This window comes from Hyperolius riggenbachi, chromosome 11 (assembly GCF_040937935.1).
Source record: "Hyperolius riggenbachi isolate aHypRig1 chromosome 11, aHypRig1.pri, whole genome shotgun sequence".
Classification (NCBI taxonomy): domain Eukaryota; kingdom Metazoa; phylum Chordata; class Amphibia; order Anura; family Hyperoliidae; genus Hyperolius; species Hyperolius riggenbachi.
In genome coordinates, this window is record NC_090656.1 from 13,650,132 (window position 1) to 13,674,200 (window position 24,069).

General features: G+C 47.1%; 1 protein-coding gene across 6 annotated transcripts in view; it reads right to left on the minus strand.

Annotated features, from left to right (window-relative positions):
- LOC137538028 (serine/threonine-protein kinase Nek11-like) overlaps positions 1-24,069 on the minus strand; it is a 468,978-nt gene that overhangs the window by 285,199 nt on the left and 159,710 nt on the right. For all 6 annotated transcript variants that reach the window (XM_068259965.1, XM_068259961.1, XM_068259962.1 and 3 more), the window contains 2 exons: positions 17,310-17,374; positions 13,909-14,032 (listed from right to left, as the gene is read on the minus strand). In XM_068259965.1, the coding sequence (XP_068116066.1) occupies positions 13,909-14,032; positions 17,310-17,374 (189 nt within the window). The remainder of the gene's footprint in view (positions 1-13,908; positions 14,033-17,309; positions 17,375-24,069) is intronic.

Sequence of the window (24,069 nt, forward strand, 5' to 3'; positions counted from 1 at the left end):
GAGATGTTTGAGCGCAAGAGGAAATTGCCAGCAAATGACCCCCGGGCCGTGGCAGTAACAGCCAGCATAGCCAAGCTTCTGGCCTGCGAAATGCTGCCATATCGATTGGTGGAGACAAACAGCTTCAAGGGCATGATGTCAGTGGCCATCCCACGTTACGTGGTTCCCAGCCGCTACCACTTTGCACGCTCTGCAGTGCCTGAGTTGCATGAGCACGTGGTCAGCAAAATAACCCGAAGCTTGAAGAATGCCGTTGCCTGCAAGGTTCACCTCACCACTGACACCTGGACGAGTGCGTTCGGCCAGGGTCGATACATCTCCCTTACCGCGCACTGGGTGAACCTTGTGGAGCCTGGCAGCGATTCCTCACCTGCTACGGCACGGGTGTTGCCCACGCCACAAACAGCTGCACCGCCGTCCCTCCCACTGGATAACAGCAGCACCTACCTCTCTGACTCCTTCTCCTCCAACGCATCTCAAAGCTGTACCTCATCCGGAAACGCTAACCCAGCAGCAGTAGGATCGTGGAAGCAGTGCAGCACAGCTGTTGGCATGCGTCAGCAAGCGTTGCTGAAGCTAATCTGCCTTGGGGATAAGCAGCACACAGGGGAGGAAATTTGGAGGGGAATAAAGGAACAGACGGATTTGTGGCTGGCACCGCTGGACCTGAAACCGGGCATGGTTGTGTGTGATAATGGGAGTAATCTCATTCGCGCTTTAAGGTTGGCTAAGCTGACACACATCCCTTGCCTGGCGCACGTGATGAACCTAGTAGTTCAGCGGTTCCTGAGGACATACCCAGGCGTGCCCGATCTGCTGTTGAAGGTGCGTCGAGTGTCCAAACATTGTAGAAATTCCAGTACTGCTTCGGGGGCACTCGCCAAGATGCAGGAGCGCTTCAATCTCCCCCACCATCGCTTGCTGTGTGATGTCCCTACGCGCTGGAATTCTACGCTGCACATGCTAGCCCGCTTTTGCGAGCAGAAGAGTGCAGTGGTCCAGTACATGACGGCGCAGTACCGAGGCGCATCCGGCCAGCTGCCAAGCTTCTGTGGATCCGATTGGGCCAACATGTTGGACCTCTGCCAAGTCCTCCAAAATTTTGAGCAATCCACGTTGCTTGTGAGCAGTGACAACTCTTCAGTCAGCATTACCATACCACTGCTGTGTTTACTGAAGAGGTCGATGTTAAAAATCAAGGAAACAGCTGTCATGATGCAACTGGGGGAATCTGAAGGAGAAAACGATCAGCGTGATGGTACCAACATCAGGCCATCCGCCTCAGGGAACGCTGGCCCCAGCAGCTATGACGAAGAAGAGGAGGAGGAACAGCTGGAGTTGGAGCAGGAATTTCATGCCACCACTGACGAGGGCCAGAGCGGTGCACGTTGGACTTCCACAATTCAACGCGAATGGTCAGCAGAAGCAGACCAGGAGGAAGGTGACGACTATGATGCATCACAACAACTATCACAACGCTCACAAGAGGATGATGAGGATTCTGGTAGGACTCTGGCACACATGGCTCAATTCATGCTAGACTGCATTGAACGTGACCCACGCATTGTGCGCATTCTGGACAACACCAATTACTGGGTTTATACCCTTCTGGATCCACGGTACAAACACAATGTTCCAAAACTGCTTGAAGAAAGAGTCAGACAGGTCAAAATGGAAGAATACCAGCAGGCCCTTGTGGAGACTTTAGAGAGGAGATTGACATCCTCCCCCTCCTCTAGCCAGTTGTACGCAGACAGACTGACTTCCGCAAACCCAGGACGACCAGGAGGGCAGCAAACAACGCAAGCCGCAGCTAGTACCCAAAAGGGAATGGTATCGGCAGTGTCCTTGGAGTGGGAAAATTTTCTGACACCCATGCAGCCGCAGCCCACTGAACAGCAAGCGTGCAGATCCACCTCCAACACCGATCGCCTGGAGAAGATGGTCAAGGACTACATGTCAGATGGCGTAGCTGTGTCGAACCATCCATCTGCACCCTTCAACTATTGGGTATCGAAGCTAGACACCTGGCACGAACTGGCAATGTACGCAATAGAGGTGCTGGCTTGCCCGGCAGCCAGCGTTATGTCGGAACGCTGTTTCAGTGCTGCCGGAGGCATCGTCACAGATCGGCGTATCCGCCTCTCTACAGAAAATGCAGACCGTCTGACTCAAATTAAAATGAATCAATCCTGGATTGGAAATGACTACGCAACACTCCAGGACCAACCAAGTAACATGACCAATGAACATCTGGGATGGTGTTGCGTTTCCGGGCCCTGTTTATTGAACCTCTCATCTGTATTACATTTATGACTGCATGGCGGCAAAAAGCATTGCTGCTATATCCGCACGCTTTTTGTCCACATGCAAGGCCTGGGTTGTTGTGTCTCACAAAGCGTGGCCTTCTCCTCCTGCGCCTGCTCCTGTTCCATCACGTCTGCTGCTGCTGGGTTAGCGTTGCCGCGTGGTCCCTGTTTATTGAACCACTTATCTTTATTACATTTATGACTGCATGGCGGTACAAAGCATGCTATCCGCACGCTTCTTGCCCTCATGCAAGGCCTGGGTTGTTGTGTCTCACAAAGCGTGGCCTTCTCCTCCTGCGCCTGCTCCTGTTCCATCACGTCTGCTGCTGCTGGGTTAGCGTTGCCGCGTGGTCCCTGTTTATTGAACCACTTATCTTTATTACATTTATGACTGCATGGCGGTACAAAGCATGCTATCCGCACGCTTCTTGCCCTCATGCAAGGCCTGGGTTGTTGTGTCTCACAAAGCGTGGCCTTCTCCTCCTGCGCCTCCTCCTGTTCCATCACGTCTGCTGCTGCTGGGTTAGCGTTGCCGCGTGGTCCCTGTTTATTGAACCACTTATCTTTATTACATTTATGACTGCATGGCGGTACAAAGCCTGCTATCCGCACGCTTCTTGCCCTCATGCAAGGCCTGGGTTGTTGTGTCTCACAAAGCGTGGCCTTCTCCTCCTGCGCCTCCTCCTGTTCCATCACGTCTGCTGCTGCTGGGTTAGCGTTGCCGCGTGGTCCCTGTTTATTGAACCACTTATCTTTATTACATTTATGACTGCATGGCGGTACAAAGCATGCTATCCGCACGCTTCTTGCCCTCATGCAAGGCCTGGGTTGTTGTGTCTCACAAAGCGTGGCCTTCTCCTCCTGCGCCTGCTCCTGTTCCATCACGTCTGCTGCTGCTGGGTTAGCGTTGCCGCGTGGTCCCTGTTTATTGAACCACTTATCTTTATTACATTTATGACTGCATGGCGGTACAAAGCCTGCTATCCGCACGCTTCTTGCCCTCATGCAAGGCCGGGGTTGTTGTGTCTCACAAAGCGTGGCCTTCTTCTCCTCCTGCGCCACCCTCCTCCTGTTCCATCACGTGTGCTGCTGCTGGGTTAGCGTTACCGGTCCCTTTTCCTGGAACCTCTTATATGTATTACATTTATGACTGCATGCCGACAAAAAACATGTTACCTGTGCAAAGAAAACAGACATTTCCCGCATTTAAAAGACAGTTTTCCCTTTGAAACTTTAAAATCGATTTTTTCAAAAACTATAAGCTCTTTTTGCTAATTTTTTTTTCCTCTTGTACCCACTCCCAAGGTGCACATACCCTGTAAATTTGGGGTATGTAGCATGTAAGGAGGCTTTACAAACCACAAAAGTTCGGGTCCCCATTGACTTCCATTATGTTCGGAGTTCGGGTCGAACACCCGAACATCGCGGCCATGTTCGGCCTGTTCGGCCCGAACCCGAACATCTAGATGTTCGCCCAACACTACTCCCAGATGTGCAGGTCACTGTTAACCACACTACTATTCACCCTACCTCTCAAGCCCGCTGTCTGGGTGTCACCCTGGACTCCGCACTCTCCTTCACTCCCCACATCCAAAACCTCACAAAGTACTGCAACTTCCACCTTCGTAACATCTGTAAGATTCGCCCTTTCCTGACCCCTGCCACCACCAAACTCCTCATCCTCATCCAGCATCAGCAGGGAGAGCAGCAGCAGCCACGAGCGGGAGCCTGTGGCCTAATTGTGCCAGTTCCGTCACCGGTCCTCACGAAAATATCCCCTCATTAAAGGAACAATGTGCAGTTTAGAAAAACCCGCAGCGTTCCTCTTCCACATCGGGAGAAGTTTCATTATCTTTCACATGGAGAGAAGAGAAGTGCTGGGCTGCTGGAAGCTTCTCTGAATGCGCTGAAGTACAACCCCCAGCAGAGGATGGCAGAGGATGGATGCAGGAGGAAGGGATGGTCTCCGGATTCTGCGGAATTAAGAATTCCGTGATTCCGGCGAGAATTTGGTGATTCTGTTCCGTTATGACGGAACGGAATTGGTATATCACTATAGCAGAATTTCCACGGAAAAATATGAATTTCCGCTGAATTTTACGGAATGCAATTTTTTTTTCCGACCAAACTGATTTTTGCCTAATAATAAGAATTTCTGCTCGACAGACTTCCTCCTTTCCTCTCCTCCTCCTTCCTCCTCCTCCGGAGGAGGGTCTTGTCTTCAAGGGAATTGTAGGATTTCAAAAGCCAGCTCACATACATTGGCCGGGAATCAAACCCAGGTTTAGTGCTTGGTAGGCAGCTCTCCTCACCACTATACCACCACTACATGCTGAAGCCAGCCTAGCATGTACCATTATGCCATACATTGGCCAGGAATCGAACCCAGGCCAGGCCTACCGCTTGGTAGGCTGCTATCCTAAACTTTTCCCTGGAAGACAAGACCCTCCTCCGGAGGAGGAGGAGGAGGGAGGAAGGGAGGAGGGGAAAAAGAACTAAGGGAACAGACAAAAGGTTCTATGGGCTACCATTTAGCATAAACAAGGTTCCATTTGCGATTACTTTAATATTTCCGCCGGAATCCGGAATGCCGCAGAATTTCGCAAAAAAAGAGACAGATTTTCATAGCGACGGAATTAGGCGCTGGCGGAATCCGTGAATTCCGGCAGAACGGAATTTGCTCTTTCCGATCATCCCTAGCAGGAGGTGGGAATCCAGCTGGAGATCAGTGTGATCTGTTCCTTCTCAAAGTCCAGCAAACCCAAAGTAACCAGTGGAACATCAGAAGGTCTGGTAACTGCCATTTATCGGTGACAGACTGACAGGGACGGATCTAGGGGGGGGCAAGCGGGTATCTTGCCCCAGGTGCAGTTTGTTAAATTCTTAAAAAAGGCGGCAAAATGAATGGTAGTTTAGGCGCCAAAACCTGACTATGCCCCAGGCGCAACTTGATCTTGATCCGTCCCTGCTGACTGATGGGTGGAACACCCCAACTTTCCTGCCTGAAGGAATCTTGTCTTGGACAAGAGGGTATAAGCCAGGAATATCCAAAGTCCGGCCCAGGGGCCAAATACAGCCCGCCGAGCCTTTTCTTTGCGGCTCCCAAAGCTTTCTACAAGCGGACCTGAGCTGTGAACTCCTCTCTGCTCTAAAAGATACACAAACAGCAGAATAACCTTTAAACAAAAAACATTTCTTTGTTACAGCGCTTACAAATCCTAAAATTAATTTGCACAGTTTCTACTTCCTGATTCAGGGAAGCAGACATATTGTTTACAGCCTGTGCTTTCAAATAGGCTTATCTGCCATCTGTGCCATAGGCAGTCATGTGACACAGAGAAGGATCAAATTACATGTTGGGATTAGACACAAATGAGGGGGAATTAAACAGGCTAAACTCTCTAAATACATTCAGGGTGCATTACTTTACATTTTCCTTCTGTCCTGTGCATGAGTTCAGGTCCACTTTAATTCCATGCAGCTCACAGGCTGTAGCTGTTGTGCTGCATGCAGGGGCCACCTTGTGTGGCCACTCTGCCTATGTATTTGCTTTCCTGTATCAGCCAGACAGCCACCACTGTAGCGGTATCAACCACTGATTAGCAGCCACCACTATGCCAGCAGCAGTAACAGACACTGATTAGCAGCCACCACTATGCCAGCAGCAGTAACAGCCACTGATTAGCAGCTGCCACCGTGCCAGCAGCAGTAACAGCCACTGATTAGCAGCCGCCACTATGCCAGCAGCAGTAACAGCCACTGATTAGCAGCTGCCACCGTGCCAGCAGCAGTAACAGCCACTGATTAGCAGCCGCCACTATGCCAGCAGCAGTAACAGCCACTGATTAGCAGCCACCACTATGCCAGCAGCAGTAACAGCCACTGATTAGCAGCCACCACTATGCCAGCAGCAGTAACAGCCACTGATTAGCAGCCACCACTGTGCCAGCAGCAGTAACAGCTACTGATTAGCAGCCGCCACTGTGCCAGCAGCAGTAACAGCCACTGATTAGCAGCCACCACTCTGCCAGCAGCAGTAACAGCCACTGATTAGCAGCCACCACTGTGCCAGCAGCAGTAACAGCCACTGATTAGCAGCCACCACTGTGCCAGCAGCAGTAACAGCCACTGATTAGCAGCCACCACTGTGCCAGCAGCAGTAACAGCCACTGATTAGCAGCTGCCACTGTGCCAGCAGCAGTAACAGCCACTGATTAGCAGCCACCACTGTGCCAGCAGCAGTAACAGCCACTGATTAGCAGCCACCACTGTGCCAGCAGCAGTAACAGCCACTGATTAGCAGCCACCACTCTGCCAGCAGCAGTAACAGCCACTGATTAGCAGCTGCCACTGCCAGCAACAGTAACAGCCACTGATTAGCAGCCGCCACTGTGCCAGCAGCAGTAACAGCCACTGATTAGCAGCCGCCACTGTGCCAGCAGCAGTAACAGCCACTGATTAGCAGCCGCCACAGTGCCAGCAGCAGTAACAGCCACTGATTAGCAGCCGCCACTGTGCCAGCAGCAGTAACAGCCACTGATTAGCAGCTGCCACTGTGCCAGCAGCAGTAACAGCCACTGATTAGCAGCTGCCACTGTGCCAGCAGCAGTAACAGCTACTGATTAGCAGCCGCCACAGTGCCAGCAGCAGTAACAGCCACTGATTAGCAGCCGCCACAGTGCCAGCAAGCAGTAACAGCTACTGATTAGCAGCCGCCACAGTGCCAGCAGCAGTAACAGCCACTGATTAGTAATTAGCAGCTGCCACTGTGATAACTGCACATTATTATTATTATTATTTAGTATTTATATATTGTCTTGTCACTTAACTGTCCCTCAGAGGAGCTCACAATCTAGTCCCTACCATAGTCATATGTGTATGTATGTATCGTGTAGTGTATCTCTCATACTCTAGGGCCAATTTAGAGGGAAGCCAATTACCTTATATGTATGTTTTTGGAATGTGGGAGGAAACCGGAGTGTCTGGAGGAAACCAACGCAGGGACACGGGGAGGACAAACAAACTCCGTGCAAATAGTGCCCTGGCTGGGAACTGCACAAAGTATATGGCTTATTTCCCATGGAAATGGTTTGACAAAATGTTACAGGCATAGTCTACCTAATGGCAATCAGCAAAAATGGTGTTAAATTTGGTAGTTTAGTCCCCTAAGCCCTCAAGAAAAGCTATCTGGCCCTTTGCCTAAAAAGTTTGGACACCGGGGCGTAGCAATAGGGGGTGCAGAGGTTGCTACCGCATCGGGGCCTTTGGGCCCAGAGAGGCCCCGACTACAGTATTAGCTCTCTATTGGTCCTGTGCTCATAATAATGACTTCTATAGATACTTTGAATAGTGGTAATCATTAATAAGCTGTTCCCCATCCCCTTCTTGCACCTCTGACACTGTAGTTACCATTGGCAGGTTTTGGTGCGTCGTATCAATTGTTATGTATAGAGTGCTTGGGGGGCCCCATTGTAAAACTTGCATTGGGGCCCACAGCTCCTTAGCTACCATTTGGACACCCCTGGTCTAAGTTCTATGGTGAGAACCATGGCCATTGCTACCATTATCCTTTGTTTATAAAATACCAACATACTGCAGAGTGCTTTAAATTAAAGGGATACTGTAGGGGGGTCGGGGGAAAATGAGTTGAACTTACCCGGGGCTTCTAATGGTCCCCCGCAGACGTTCTGTGCCCGCGCAGCCACTCACCGATGCTCCGCCCCCGCCTTCGGTTCACTTCTGGAATTTCAGACTTTAAAGTCTGAAATCCACTGCGCCTGCATTGCCGTGTCCTCGCTCCCGCTGATGTCACCAGGAGCGTACTATGCAGGCACAGACCATACTAGGCTTGTGCTATACACTCCTGGTGACATCAGCGGGAGAGAGGACACGGCAATGCAGGCGCAGTGGATTTCAGACTTTAAAGTCTGAAATTCCAGAAGTGAACCGAAGGCGGGGGCGGAGCATCGGTGAGTGACTGCGCAGGCACAGGATGTCTGCGGGGGGCGGAGCATCGGTGAGTGGCTGCGCGGGCACAGGATGTCTGCGGGGGACCGTTAGAAGCCCCGGGTAAGTTGAACTCATTTTCCCCCGACCCCCCTACAGTATCCCTTTAAAACATATGGGCAGTTTCTCAATGTCTGTCCATCTCTTCTTGTCCGGAAGGTGCAGAGATCACGTGATCACTGGCAGAGTTATCCATATATATATATGTGTATATATATATATATATATATGGATCAAGTGTTTGCTGGAGCCTCAAAGTAAGAGAAGGTGGAGACCGCTATTACCATCTTCATGATGCCTCCATCACCCCTTAAAGTTGTGAGCAGCCACCAGAAGGAACCAAATGACTATTTATACAATATACAGCATAGCAAGTCCGCTTTCAAGCTTATTGTAATAAGCTTGAAAGCGGACTTGCTATGCTGTATATTGTATAAATAGTCACTTGGTTCCTTCTGGTGGCTGCTCATACCTAAAACAATCCGTCTAGCAACTATGGGCTATGGCATATATCTTTGCCATGACCCAAGATGGCCAAAGGAGCCTCTTAATTACAGCGACACGCCCTCTAGTAGGGACAGCCCCTCTACAAACTTCAAAAGTTTATTTATACAGGGCCTGAATAGATTGCCATCTAGAGGCGCCTTGAATCCGGCTACCGTCATTTAGTGGTAAGTGATCTAACACCACCTTGCCAATACTCCCCCCTTCTGGTCTGATCTAGTTATGTATAGCACACTGCACTAAATAGAATATACAAAGAAAATGACCTTCCTCCGTCACTAATATGAAGCCAACTCTTTGCAGCCACTATACCCTTATCCCTCTGGTCAATCACAAGTACTTAACCCTATCATGATACTTCAGCATTACTTTTTTGCTTGCAACTACAGATGTCAATCTAAAAACCTTTGCCTGATAGTACTATACATTTAATTTCTTTCCTTCTTAACTATTAGATATACAGTTTAATACATACCGTACTTTTTTTTTTTTTATAGCTCATAGACACAGTTTTAAAGGTGCTTTTCTTGTTTTTTTGTATATTTGTGACATACTGTTTTTAACAGCAGGCTGTGACCGTGGAGGTAGTCCGGCACACCTGTGACTGTCCCATTACCCATACAGTATGCCTAGTCTGAAAATAGAGATATTTATTCATTTATTAATCAATTCATTAACTATTTATTTGGATATGAATGGTTTGTTTGGGGACTAATACCCTATACTTGAGCTCCCATCAATATGTGCTCATTATACATATTTCATCATTATGGGGATGTAATGTGTAGATGCATGCATCTCTATATATTTCTATGCACATATGCGTTGAGATACGTGGATGTGCATTATCATTTGCACAAATTTTCTAAATTGCATTCAAATCTATGCGTCTCATCAAAAACGAGATTTACTAGCTGTTTTTTATTTATTTATTTATTTATTTTGATCATTTACCATAATTATTTGTTTAAATACCCCCTGCAAACCAGTTCATAGAAATTCTACTAACTATATATCAGCTACTTATTGATCACATAGATTTGTATGCATCCAGTGTATCCTCGTGTTTTATTGTCGCATTAATTTTTCTACTTGCAATTTTTGTTTTTTATCTATATATTATATACGTATTTATTGACTTATATGTTTGTTATAATGCTGAACTGTAGCACTAAGCGCCTCTCTTGATGGTTGTAGGCACTTTATTTGGCCTGAGGAAGTGGGCGAGTTCCCACGAAACGTGTTGCCTGTGCTTTTTTTTTTACTAATAAATATCCATTCCCATATGGGTGTGTCATCATTGAGGTAAGCCACCTCATTTATTTATATTTTAGTTGCTTTTGATGTGTTTTATTCACCTTGGGCACCTCTTTACCCCTTTTTACTATATATAGTGCATTCTACTCTGGTAGAAATTGAAAATTATATATATGTATTTCATATTTTACAATTGTCCTCAATTGTCCTATAACCGATAATGGTATCATCTTGTTTCACAACTTACTGCCCAGTCTAAAAGTTACGGTATTGGAACTTTGCATGCTGGAATATTTTTACATCCAAAGTGCAGTAATTCTTCTTTTCTCCATTCAAACACGACTGATCTCCTGATTGCGCGTTCCTGATTGCCCCATAACGTCATAAAGCCCATTGCATAGGCGACAGAAGATGTCCGTAATGAGCGCTGTTCTGTCTGTAGGCACCGCTGTTCACACTGTGCGTCTGTCGGCCATTTCCATCCCTCCCCTGAGCCTCTGCTGTGCTTTGTACAACCTTCAGATCTGGCAGACAGAACCCGACAAAAGATGTCACACTGGGCCCAGCCGCAGCCACTGGCCTCCGAATGTATTATTAGCCCAAAAGCGGGCCATTGATGCAACGAGGCGCAGAACGCACTGCAGCCAATGGCAGCTGCTGTTCTCGCTTTTAGGACCATTTATCTCAAAATCCATCATAAAACAGCTTATTAACCACCGATAAAGGGACTCGGCATCACGCCGGGCTGTGTTTAACACAGACTTTTTATTTGACGTTTCTATGCCTCCTGTTGACTGGAAAGGAGCAGAGATTTAACCTATATACAGCTGGAAGATTAAACGGCTCCATCCAGGCTTTACTTCAAACATGGCCAGGCTGAAGATCGTCCCAGCAAAATAATCCCGCGGTAATTATGGAGAGCAGGGGCAGCGGAGGAGACATCGCTCGTGACTAATGAGCCCCTGTAAAGAGGACCTGTCACTCAAATCACTATGTGTGTCCATCAGAAGTCCCAAACCTCATTATTATTCTGGAAACCAACAAAGATATTTGTTTCTTGCCGTAAATACAGGAACATCTTTGTGCAGCGGCAGCAGTGATTTGTCACAATCCGCGGGATCAGAGAACCCGATTCGCTGAGTTTCTCCTGGAGGTCACAAGGAATCAGCGATCCTTGACTGGTGCACGAAAGCTAATAAAAAGGTCTTCAAAACAGTTATACATCAGATCCCAGCCCAACCAGCACCTGGCAAATAATGAATATTTAATCAACCACTTCAAGACCAGAGCAATTTCACATATCAGCGCTGCTCCCATTCATTCGCCAATAACTTTATTACTACTTATCACACCTAAATGACCTATATAGTGATTTATCAGGACAAATTAGGATTTTAGTGTGTGAAAATGTTGTTTAGTAATTACCTTATTTTCTATGCAGAAAATAAAGGAAAAATATAAATAAATACACTATTTCTCCATTGATATCCAGTATAGCTTTACAATAAACAGTGCTAACTATAAGTGGAGCCCACAAATTGTATTTGCTTATCCATCCTGGTTATTACAACATTTAGATTATGTCGTTGTTAGCACAATGTATGGTGACAGTATTGTATTATGAAATAAAGGTGTTTTTTTTTATTATTTTTGCTTTCTTCTTGTACACTATCAATGATTACAAGACCTTATTTGCAAAAATAATAGTAATATACCCTCATGGCATACATATTTAAAAAAGCCAAGTTCCTAAGGTAACAACATATGTTTTTTCTTTTATATTCTGTCACTTTGTTTTCATTTTACAAGTCTTTTGTTTTGGTACAGAATATGCAAAAAGGTAATTGCTTTTGATTCAGTTTGTGACTAAAAAAAGAATACACAAGACATGGGCCTCAACCCTAAAACACTCTAAACTCTATTCTACTACTTATGACTGTTAACATGCTACCACATACAGTATATGTCTCTTGTAGTTTTGCTAAGACTTTCCCAAGTTTGATCATGATTTTGAAAAAGCTTTTTTTATGTTGGATTGAGTTTGTCCCTACCTATTTTTTATGTGACGTGGGTCCGAGCTTTAAGACGCACCAACATGTATTCTAGAACTCGTCACAGTTAAAATGATACCCCACGTGCCTCATTTAGTGACAAACTGGTGGTGCGCTCTCCACAAATACACTGGACATAGATATGTGTCCAACTGTCATTAAGTGGTTTTAAAGTGACATGCAAGGGGATGAGATAAACATGTATGTACAGTGCCAAGCATACAAATACCTAGGCTTTCTTACTTTATTTTCTGTCTGAAAGAGTTAACATTCAGGTATGCCAGTGACAGTTTCTCTCCAGTCCAGACCTACTGAAACTATAGTGTAACCCTCACTAATAAGGAATTACAGCCAGCAAACTCTTTCTTGGCAGAGAATAGCTTCTGAGCACATTGGATAGATACAAAAAGGGAAAGAGTTCATATATTTTAGCTCTCTGAGACAGAAAAACACCGTCTCATTGAGCAGAGACAATATAACATTCAATCTACTTTTTACATCATTTTTAGTAGAAGGATAGATGCAATTGTTTATGTCATCAGCTGTTTTTAACCCCAGGCTCCCGTAACCACTTCGGTACCAGCAGCCTCTGCCCCCTTAAGGACCAGAGGCTGCTGGTAGACTAAAACATTGCATACCGACGAATCGCCGCAAAAATCCGCCGCTCTCGCCGGTCACCCTGCTCTGTCCCTGCCGCAGGCTGCTCTCTCTGCTGTCTCTATGACGGCAGAGCGCTGTGCGCCGGTCAGGAGCCGCTTTCATTCAATGTAAGCCAATGGGAACGGCTTATAGTGATGATAGGGCCAGGAGCCAATGAAAACTGCTCCTGCCCGGCTCACAGTGCTCTGCCGTCATAGAGACGGCAGGGTGAGCAAATTACTGCGGGGAGAAAGCGGCGAGTACGGCGGGAACGCGCGGTGAATGGGATGTAGAGCTTACGTCCACAGTCAGAACCGCAGCGCCCCCTGCCCGACGTAGATTTGTACTTCGCCGGTATGGAAGAAGTTAATAAATTTATAACACCTGTTTTGGTGACAAGACATGTTGAAAGCATTTGCAAACCAGTGAATACAGCTACTGTAGGAGTGTCACTGCAAGATCTTCTCTTCTTCAGTCTTTTATTGTATGGTACAATTCCTTCCCCAGCTGCTGTTGCACTCCATTTGTGTGGTATAATTTCCTCCCCAGGCTGCAGTGCCACTATGTGTGGTATAATCCCACAGCTGTTGTGTAAGTCTACCTGTGTGGTATAATTCCCTCCCCCAGCTGCTGTTAATTAACTCCTGTGGTATAATCCCTCCCAGTTGATGTGTTACTCATTGTGTTGTATAATGTAGATGAACACACTGGAAGCTGTGCCTTGAGACCCAAAAACAATTGCCTGCCATCAGGTAGGAGGATTTTGCAGCCATCACCTGGGTCATATTAGTTCATAGCAAGCATTGCAGCAAGGTTTGTAAATGAAAGATTGTGCTATTACAATCATGTTCAGTACCCACCGCGAAATGATGCTTTTCAAAAAAAAAAAAAGGTTCTTTTTGTGGATGTTGCATAGCAGGGAATCCATCAGGGACACTGTATATCACATTATTAGGAACTGCAGACTGAAGAGAGTCTATTTGTTTCAATCAGATAGGGACTGGCTATGTCAGATAAGAGGAGCAGCAAATCCAATAGCAGGAGGAATAAGACACACCCATAAATGACGGAACATATCTGGATGAGTGGCGTCACAGCAACCCTCACATAGGGGACACACTGACGTGGCCGGAGTAACTTACCAGATGTCAGACTTGGTGTTGTAGCCGCCACCAGTGAAGATCTCGGGACTCATGTATGAAGCCGTTCCAGTTAGCGTTGTCGCCAGGTCAGCTGGAGCGAGGATACGCGATACCCCAAAGTCACCTAAACCACAAATCACAGCAAAACAATCAGCATTCCCACATACAACAGCATCCTGAGGTCACAGGATATCAAAACAGACTGCATGCAGAGGCATATCGAGAGGGGTACAGGAATGGCTCGTGTCATGGGCGCCATAGCACCATGGGCTCCATATGCCTGGCCCTGGGCTGCGCCGCCATGCCTGCCCCTGTGCTGCTCCAACACACTTGCCCCCATGCCTCCCCATCACTCAGACCTCAGATCAGATTAATTCTGTTATCTGGGGAATATGGCTACTTAATTTATGTATGCAGGGCACACTTGAAAAGAGGACAGAGAGAATAAGAAGAGATATTTCCCAAAAGGTAACTTCAGCAATATTCAGAGCCAAAAAACACAGGCAACCATTACACATGTACGCAAAACAGGGAGCTGTTTTTAGAGGGGAAGGGGGCTCTGACTGGGGGAGAGGGGGGGCACAATTTCAGTATTTGCCATAGGCTTAATATTACCCAGATACGCCCCTGGCTGCATGCATGTTGGATTGATGTGGCTCTGTATAATGTAGAACTAGTGAGGTTAGCTACTAGTGGCTAGGAGTACGTGGCAACTCATAATAAAACTTGAAATTAGATAGCCCTTCCCGCTGCAAAGTGTGTGTGTGTGTGTGGGGGGGAGTGGACTTCACTATGCAGCCACCCACAGCCGATGCGTTTCATTTGAGGTCCACGTAACTTCACTACTTCCTCCTTCCGGGTTCAGAAGAGGAAGTAGTGGAGTTACGCGGACCGCGAGTGGTACACAACGGCTGTAGGCAGCGGCATAGGTAAGTTAACCCTTCCTCTGCCTCGGACAGCACTCTCTAAATTTAAATTTCAATTAAGATTAGCTACTCCTAGTTGACCTCACCATTTATAAGCTACAGGTTTGCTATACGGTTCTGGATGTAAGCCTGGCTTTTGGGAGCATAAAGAGATCATTTACATATTCAAGAGTGAGGCATCATGGGAAACTTTTAGTAAGAGGGTATCTGAGTATTCTATGATACATACAGTGACTCTGGAGGAAAAGTGGGCACTATACAATGGGCTCCATTCACCAAGGGCAGTTCGGTAAAATCATTTTGGTCCAATTTTACACTTTTTCCAAATTCACTGAACATCTTCCACATGAGGCAGAAGTTCGGTAATTTACTGAACAAGCATGCCTCAGTTCACTAAGCCTTGTTCAGTAAAGTCTTACTTAGCAGGGGTGAGGCAGGGAGCTGCGTGTATGAGTCGGGGTTTTCTGTCCAGTGACATCCATTTAGATGTGCTGCAGCCATCAGGGGGTGCTCTTCTGCATGCCAGAATACAGATTTTCACATCTAAAGGGGCGCAGAAAAGCCTAAAAAAAAGTCACCTTCCTCTGCTCTGTGAGAGTAAAGACCTAGCCTATACCCCATTGCATCCAATCAGTGAGAAGCAGGCTGTGTGGCTCTCCGTATTGGCTGCCTGTCTCTCCCCAAAAGCTGTCTGTCAAATGTACCGCACAGAGAGAGTTATCCGCTGCTATGAGCTGTAGAACAATACCGAACACTTTTGCCCGGTCTACCGAATGTGGAAATCTTTGTGAATTGCAATTTCTTGATATTACCTGAGGCATTTACTGCAGAAGTCGGTAATTTACCTCACTAGTCAGTAATGTTAATTTACTGTGAGGCGATAGGTTTAGACAATTGTAATTAGGGAAGGTGATTGGTAAAATCAACCTTTTTCAGCATTACTGAATGCGGTAATGCTGAACAGAGGTCACTGAGAGCCCATTGAGATGATCCGGTTGTAAGAATCTGTGAGATTTTTCCAATGTAAAATCCTTGTTCATTTAGAACCAATGTTTCAGCAGACTATATGCAGAGTTCTCCCTTAAGACATATATTCTAGAGAAACTACATCTAATGAAACATCCTGCTTGTAAGTAGTAAGGTCAGCCCTCAGCTACAAGTTGTTCAGTGTGAGAGACGCCAGAACGCATTCCGGGACCTTCCCAGCCTGGAGAGAGCAACATTTTACATGAAATATCAGGGTATATGTAACAGAAACCCCAAACATACAGGGGGGGGGGGGGGGGGGTAGTTTAATAATGAATTAGAGTATATGATGTAACCTGAGGGATGTTCTTCCATGATGGATTCAGCAGGAAACAGGTCATTCGCTTTTCCTTCCCATAATTACTAATTAATTCTGTACTTCATGTAGAAACCTTTACATTTGTCCGTCCATTAATTATACACCAGACAGTAAAACCTGCATCATTAGGGATTGCGTCCAAATAGCCGTTTCTCACAAATCCGAGGTATAATTGAGGTTTTGCTTTCAATCGCGGAACACAAGAAACAGGGTCTCTTTTTTCAGAGGGACGAGGGAAAATTTAACAAGCTTCCAGCAGTTACTGATTCATAATTGATTTCCAGTTCAAACAGCAGCTGTGCTCCCACCTCCGAGCAAAGAGTCCAGAGAAAGTTCCCCGGTCCTCGCTATTCCCCCAGAGCATTGCACTTCTCTCATTTACATGCCTGGCGGGTTTCATCCATTCCTCTACAGCCCTCTAGGCACTGGAGGGATCCACAAATCTCATTATCTCACCTGAATCTGAAGCGACAGACCACATGATGAGATAAACATAGTCACATATGATACTAGCCCTACTAAGAAATACTTTCTAGTTTCCAGTACAGGAAGAGTTACAAAACATGAGTTGTTATCTATGCGAAAGAGTTTCTCTGGGCTTGTTGACTAAATTAAGGTGGCCATATATCTAGCCATTTTGCCTGCTGATCAACCAAGAGACAGATATGATTAGAGAGAGATCTGTTGGCCGCCATAAACGCAGGCTGAGTTCCGATCGATTTCAGCTTGAAATCTTGTGGGAAACGTGCTAGTGATGCCGCCATTTCGCCCCAGCCGCTGTCCCCCTGTTTTATGTAGTCCCTGGTGCCTGTGCAGGTATATTTTGCCAGTCTGCCATCCATGGTGAGTGTCCTCATACTTCCGCATTTGCGCCCCTGCGTGGTTTTTGGTGTTATGCATAGCTCCCAACTGTCCCTCTATTGGAGCCCTGTCCCTCTGTCCCTCTTTCCTCCTTCAACGTAAATTGTTTTAGTCTGACAATTTGATCAGAGAGGCCTGACGCCGTGCCGATTCAGTGGTGCAGCCAGCGGCAGCCATAGTGCTCCTTGTCATAGAAAAAAATAAGCCAAAACCGGCATTGGAGCAGAAAGGGTTAAACTGACAAACTAACAACATCAGAGAGAACTCACCGATTTTTAGCGTCCCATTCTGCAGGAAGATGTTTCTTGTCTTTAAGTCTCTGTGCATGACGAGCCTGGAGGGAAACACAAACAGGTCCTCAGTAGAATATTTACAGGAGATTGTGGTGCTCCACATCAGAGGAGACAATTCTCGGCTTCTACACCGGACATCAGAACCAGGGCGGGGCCGGGCCGAGGCAGAGAGGCTCCAGCCTCAGGGCGCAGTTTAGGATGGGGCGCAGGGCGGTGCCGAGGCAGAGGCGAGAGAGGCTCCAGCCTCAGGGCGCAGTGTAGGATGGGGCGCAGGGCGGTGCCGAGGCAGAGGCGAGAGAGGCTCCAGCCTCAGGGCGCAGTGTAGGAGGGGACACAGGGCAGGGCCAGGCAGAGGTGAGAGAGGCTCCAGCCTCAGGGCGCAGTGTAGGAGGGGACACAGGGCAGGGCCGGGCCGAGGCAGTGAGGCTCCAGCCTCAGGGCGCAGTTTAGGATGGGGCGCAGGGCGGTGCCGAGGCAGAGGCGAGAGAGGCTCCAGCCTCAGGGCGCAGTTTAGGATGGGGCGCAGGGCGGTGCCGAGGCAGAGGCAAGAGAGGCTCCAGCCTCAGGGCGCAGTGTAGGATGGGGCGCAGGGCGGTGCCGAGGCAGAGGCGAGAGAGGCTCCAGCCTCAGGGCGCAGTGTAGGATGGGGCGCAGGGCGGAGCCGAGGCAGAGGCAAGAGAGGCTCCAGCCTCAGGGCGCAGTGTAGGATGGGGCGCAGGGCGGTGCCGAGGCAGAGGCGAAAGAGGCTCCAGCCTCAGGGCGCAGTGTAGGATCGGGCGCAGGGCGGAGCCGAGGCAGAGGCAAGAGAGGCTCCAGCCTCAGGGCACAGTGTAGGAGGGGGCGCAGGGCGGAGCCGAGGCAGAGGCGAGAGAGGCTCCAGCCTCAGGGCACAGTGTAGGATGGGGCGCAGGGCGGAGCCGAGGCAGAGGCGAGAGAGGCTCCAGCCTCAGAGCTCAGTGTAGGAGGGGGCGCACAACTCACTCAGCTATCATTCCTTAGTGTGTTTGAAGCAGGGAGAAATAACAAAAGGGGATACATAGCAGTGACTGCCATGTATCCCTCTAAGGTGTTGTGAGTCCTGGCCAGGGCCGGATCTCTCATGAAGCAAGGTGAAGCATTTGCATCAGGGATTTCAGGGGCAGAATTTTTGTACTGTGTGTACCTTCCTGAGGAGGAATAGCGTGGAAGAGGGTGAGTTTGTTTGTCACAGACTCACAGCCAGTCAGTGTGCTGTTGTGTTGAGCTGCAGCATGTCATGTGAGAACATTAAATGAAGAAGAGTAAATTGTTGGGTGCTGTGTGACCATACCAAATTGGGGGGTGGGGGCGCATCCTCACAAGTTTGCCTCAGGCAGCAAAAAAATCCAGAACTGGCCGTGGTCCTGGGGCGCCTCTTAATCTAATAGCAATCAGTGTGTGACAGCTGGGATGGGGGAGGGGGGGGGGAACTTTGGTGTCTCAGCCTTGGGTGCTGGAGGACCTTGTCCTGACTCTGATCAGAAGAGATCTTGGCTAGTCACTTCTAACAAGACACTTTAAGGCCTCAATTCACTAAGATCATGCTGGAGATAATAAGGCGAGAGAAAACTTACCTCCACACAGTAAGAGAGTTATCGTATCTCTTCATTCCTTACGTTACCTCTTCTGTAGTTAATTTACCTCTTCTGTAGTTAATTTACCTCCTCTGTAGTTATTTTCACACGCAATTAATGAACAGCCTGTATTTAACTCTGGAGTTATTTTAAGGATTAAAGAGTTAACTTAAAGACAGAAGAGTTAACTTTAGGCTTGCCTGAGGTAAAATGTTTCCTGAATACTACATGCCTTATCACCATGGTAACAACTCTAGAAGAGTTATTAAAGACAGGAGATAAGCTTAGTGAATTGAGGCCAAATATCAGTTACTGGTCCGTAGTGATTCTTCCCATGAGGTTGTGTTCCATTTGAGCTGAGAATGGACATTTTTCATGTGTTCTCTGCTCATCGCAAAATTAACAGTGATTGGCTCCTATTTTATATATAGGAATCCTTCACACTTGTCAGCTTGCAATGAATCCACTGTGGTGGGTGGGCACACAATGGATCCATTGCAAGCTGATTCGCCCAGGATTATCGCTGACTGCACAGAAGCCATAATCCTGGGCAGAAGTCATGAGCACAAATTTTGCATCGAAATTTGCAATTGTGATGCATAATAGGAACGCAAAATTACTGAAAATATTGTAATTAATTTCACCTAATTTTATGCTTCCTGCTGTCCTCGGAGTGGTCGGTGACCTTTGCCCAAACATACTGTACTGCGCGCATGCGCAGTATATCCTGTTGGGGCGGCTTATCGCGCTCGCCGGAGACCCAGTGTGCTGTACGTGCGCATGCCCAAGTGAGGACGTAGCCAGCGCGCACAACCCGCCCCAAGAGGGCAAACTGTGCAGGCGCAGCACAGTATGTCCAGGGCAAAGGACGCCGACCACTCCAAGGACAACGGGAGGCATAGCCAGAAAACTGAGGCAGACACCGGGCTACGGGAGGTGCGGTAAGCCTATGCACACCTACCCATACACACACAAGGTGTAATTTTTAGATTTTAATAAGGACTAAGTCATCCTTTAAGTCACCTGCAGCAGGATATCCAAATAGAGTGGCTATGCTGTACTGTTGCAGAAGTCTGCTGCACTGGGGAGAAGAAGACATTCTATTGGATGAATGACAACGCTGTTCGAAATAAATTGTGCTGAAAAACAGACTGGGGCATGGCAGAGACACGCGCACATCAATGTCAGGTACTCTTCAACCTATAATATTAACCACCTTAGCGGTATGGACGAGCTCAGCTCGTCCATTACCGCCAGAGGGTGCCGCTCAGGCCCTGCTGGGCCGATTTTGATCAAATAAAGAGCAGCACACGCAGCCGGCACTTTGCCAGCCGCGTGTGCTGCCCGATCGCCGCCGCTCTGCGGCGATCCGCCGCGAGCAGCGGCGAAAGAGGGTCCCCCCAGCCGCCTGAGCCCTGCGCAGCCGGAACAAATAGTTCCGGCCAGCGCTAAGGGCTGGATCGGAGGCGGCAGACGTCAGGACGTCGGCTGACGTCCATGACGTCACTCCGCTCGTCGCCATGGCTCATGGCTCATCGCTCATTGCGGCCTTCCGTGTTACTTTTGGCCGCCGGAGGCGATCAGAAGAACGCCTCCGGAGCGCCATCTAGTGGGCTTTCATGCAGCCAACTTTCAGTTGGCTGCATGAAATAGTTTTTTTTTAATTTAAAAAAAACCCTCATGCAGCTGCCCTGGCGATCTTAATAGAACGCCAGGGTGGTTAAGGTTAGGTGCTACAGGAGTTTGATTACCCATAATCCAGTGTACCTCAAGGTGCATACACACATCAGACTATAGTCTTTGGAAAATGAAAGATCACAGACCAATCTTACCACCCTTCATGTAGTATGAGAGCCATACTCTACACAGTCTTTTCTATGGAGCTGAACTCCTCATCAGATAGAAATCTTTGCAAGCTGCTGCACACACAGATGCTGTACAGACACAAAAGATCAGTATCTGCAAAAGATCTGTTCCTGACAAAAATGCACTCCTGCAAATTGCAATGATAGTCTATGAGATCTGCAGATCATCATACACACATGATTTAACTGACATTCATCTGCAGATCAGATTCACCAGGATGGATTTTCAGATCTGCGGATGATTGCTTGATCTGCAGATGAATGTCTGTTAAACAAGGTGTGTATGAGGATCTGCAGATATCATAGACTATGAATGCAATTTGCAGGAGTGGATCTTTTGCAGGAACAGATCTTTTGCAGATACTGATCTTTTAAATGTGTACAGCATCTTTGTGTGCAGCATCTTGCAAAGATTTTTTCTGATGGGGAGTTCAGCTCCATAGAAAAGACTGTGTAGGTATGGCTTTCATACTACATGGAAGGGGGTAAAATTGGTCTGTGATCTTTCATTTTCCAAAGACTATAGTCTGATGTGTGTATGAGCCTTTAGACTTGGCTGCAATAAACTTAACGATTGGCTGAGGCACTTTCTTCAAATGACTGATTTTCCGAGTATTTTACAACATTTCTGTCCTCCAATTTGTTTGACCAAGGACTCAGGAGTCATATTTTATTTCGGCTAGAGCCGAAAAGTTGATTTTACTTTTTGGGAATAATATTCAATAGGTTGAATATTCTATTATTCAATAATATTCAGTAAAAACATGTTTTTCTACTTTTTATTACCCATACAGCTATATTTGCTGTTGTGCACAAGTAATTTTGCCTGTTTACAAACCACAAGTTCCCAAAGTACAGTTTATCTGCTCTGAAATCAGCCATTGCATAGATGCTGTATTTATATATTAAAATGTATCTAATGAGATTTCTTTCCTTTTTCACATTCTGCTGACCGCGCTACCTGAAGCACTGCAAGGAATGTTTACTAATGGCCGATAGGGAAACATAAACAAGATAATGCAATCACCTCCTCAGATTCGAGTCTAAGCTTCCAACTAAAGAAGAGAAAGTGCTGTGTTTAACTGTTTGATTGCTGTTCTGCTACCAATTTCTTTGTGGCAGTAGGCTTTATGCTGTAAATAATATTTTTAAATAATGTTTTAGAGCAAAGAGTTTCATACCACTTTAACCACTTAAGCCCACAGGGTTGTGTATTTTTTGCATCTGAGCAACTTTCACCTACCATTCATTTGCCAATAAGTTTATCACTACTCATCACAATGAATTGATCTATGGGCTTGATTCACAAAAGTATGCCAAGTGTTAGCACGCCAGTGAAAAGCCGCTTATCACGTGCAAACTGCCTCTTTGCGCGCTAATGTGCGCATAAGAGTTTGTGCACGTAAAGTTTAGCGCACATAAAGTTTTGCGTGCGTAAAGTTTTATGCGCACTACTTCACGTGCAAAATCAGCCGCTTCGCGTGCTAAGTAGTGTGATAAGCATAGTTTGCATGCGAAGCAGCTGATTTTGCATGCGAAGTAGTGCGGGTAAAACTTTATGCGCGCAAACTTTTATGCGCACTAAAATAGCTCGCGAACAGTAACAGCTTTGCCGTGCAAACTACCTAGCACCCTGGTTAGCACGTGCAAAGCTTTTAGACGTGCTAATTGTGTTAGCACCCTTTAGTGGATCAAGCTCTATATCTTGTTTTTTTCCGCCACCAATTAGGCTTTCTTGGGTTGTACATTTTGCTAAGAATTAATTTATTCTAAATCCCTTTTAGCAGGAATATTAAGAAAGAAATGGAAAACAATTTATTATTTCTCAGTTTTAGGCCATCATAGTTTGAAATTAATAAATGCTACCGTAATTAAAGGGAATGTCCAAGCAAAATAAAAAAATGAGTTTCACTTACCTGGGGCTTCTACCAGCCCCCTGCAGCCATCCTGTGCCCTCGTAGTCACTCACTGCTGCTCCAGTCCCCCGCCGCCAGCTAGTTCTGCTTCTACCAGCCCCATGCAGCCATCCTGTGCCCTCGCAGTCACTCACTGCTGCTCCAGTCCCCCGCCACCAGCTAGTTCTGCTTCTACCAGCCCCATGCAGCCATCCTGTGCCCTCGTAGTCACTTACTGCTGCTCCAGTCCCCCGCCACCAGCTAGTTCTGCTTCTACCAGCCCCATGCAGCCATCCTGTGCCCTCGTAGTCACTCACTGCTGCTCCAGTCCCCCGCCGCCAGCTAGTTCTGCATCTACCAGCCCCATGCAGCCATCCTGTGCCCTCGTAGTCACTCACTGCTGCTCCAGTCCCCCGCCACCAGCTAGTTCTGCTTCTACCAGCCCCATGCAGCCATCCTGTGCCCTCGTAGTCACTCACTGCTGCTCCAGTCCCCCGCCGCCAGCTAGTTCTGCATCTACCAGCCCCCTGCAGCCATCCTGTGCCCTCGTAGTCACTCACTGCTGCTCCAGTCCCCCGCCACCAGCTATTTCTGCTTTTACCAGCCCCATGCAGCCACCCTGTGCCCTCGTAGTCACTCACTGCTGCTCCAGTCCCCCGCTGGCAGCTTGCCGACCTCGGAGGTCGGCGGGACGCATTGCGTACATTTTTACGCATTCCCGCTAGTGCAGGAACATTAACACATACATTTTTACGCATGGCTGGTTCAATGCGTAAAAAAACCCATGTATTTTATTTGCCTATTTGTCCCGCTTATAACACCATTTCAATTATGTCCCTATCACAATGTATGACGCCAATATTTTATTTGGAAATAAGGGTGCATTTTTTTCAATTTGCGTCCATCACTATTTACAAGCCCATAATTAAAAAAAATTATAGTAATATACTCCTTTGACATGCATTATTAAAAAGTTCAGACCATTCGGTAACCATTTATGCGTTTCTCGGTTTTGTTTTTTATTTAAATTTAATTTAATTTAAATTATTTGGGTAATATTTGGTGTGGGGAAGTAAACAGCTAATTTTTAAATGTAATTTAATGTATTTCTTTATTAAAAAATGTATGTGGGTGTAGTTTACTATTTGGCCACAAGATGGCCATAGTCAAAAAAGACCTGGAAGCGTATGATGATGCTTCCAGGAACTAGAATGAAGACCGGGAACTTTTTTTTTTATACAGAAAGACCGAGGTCTCTGTTAAGAGACCCTCGTTTTTTTTGCGGGGGACTTAGATTGGTGAATGGGAATTATATTCCCATTCACTGATCAGGGGGCTAACGGCGGGAGCGCATTTATGGGACATAACTTTTTTCTGAAGACAT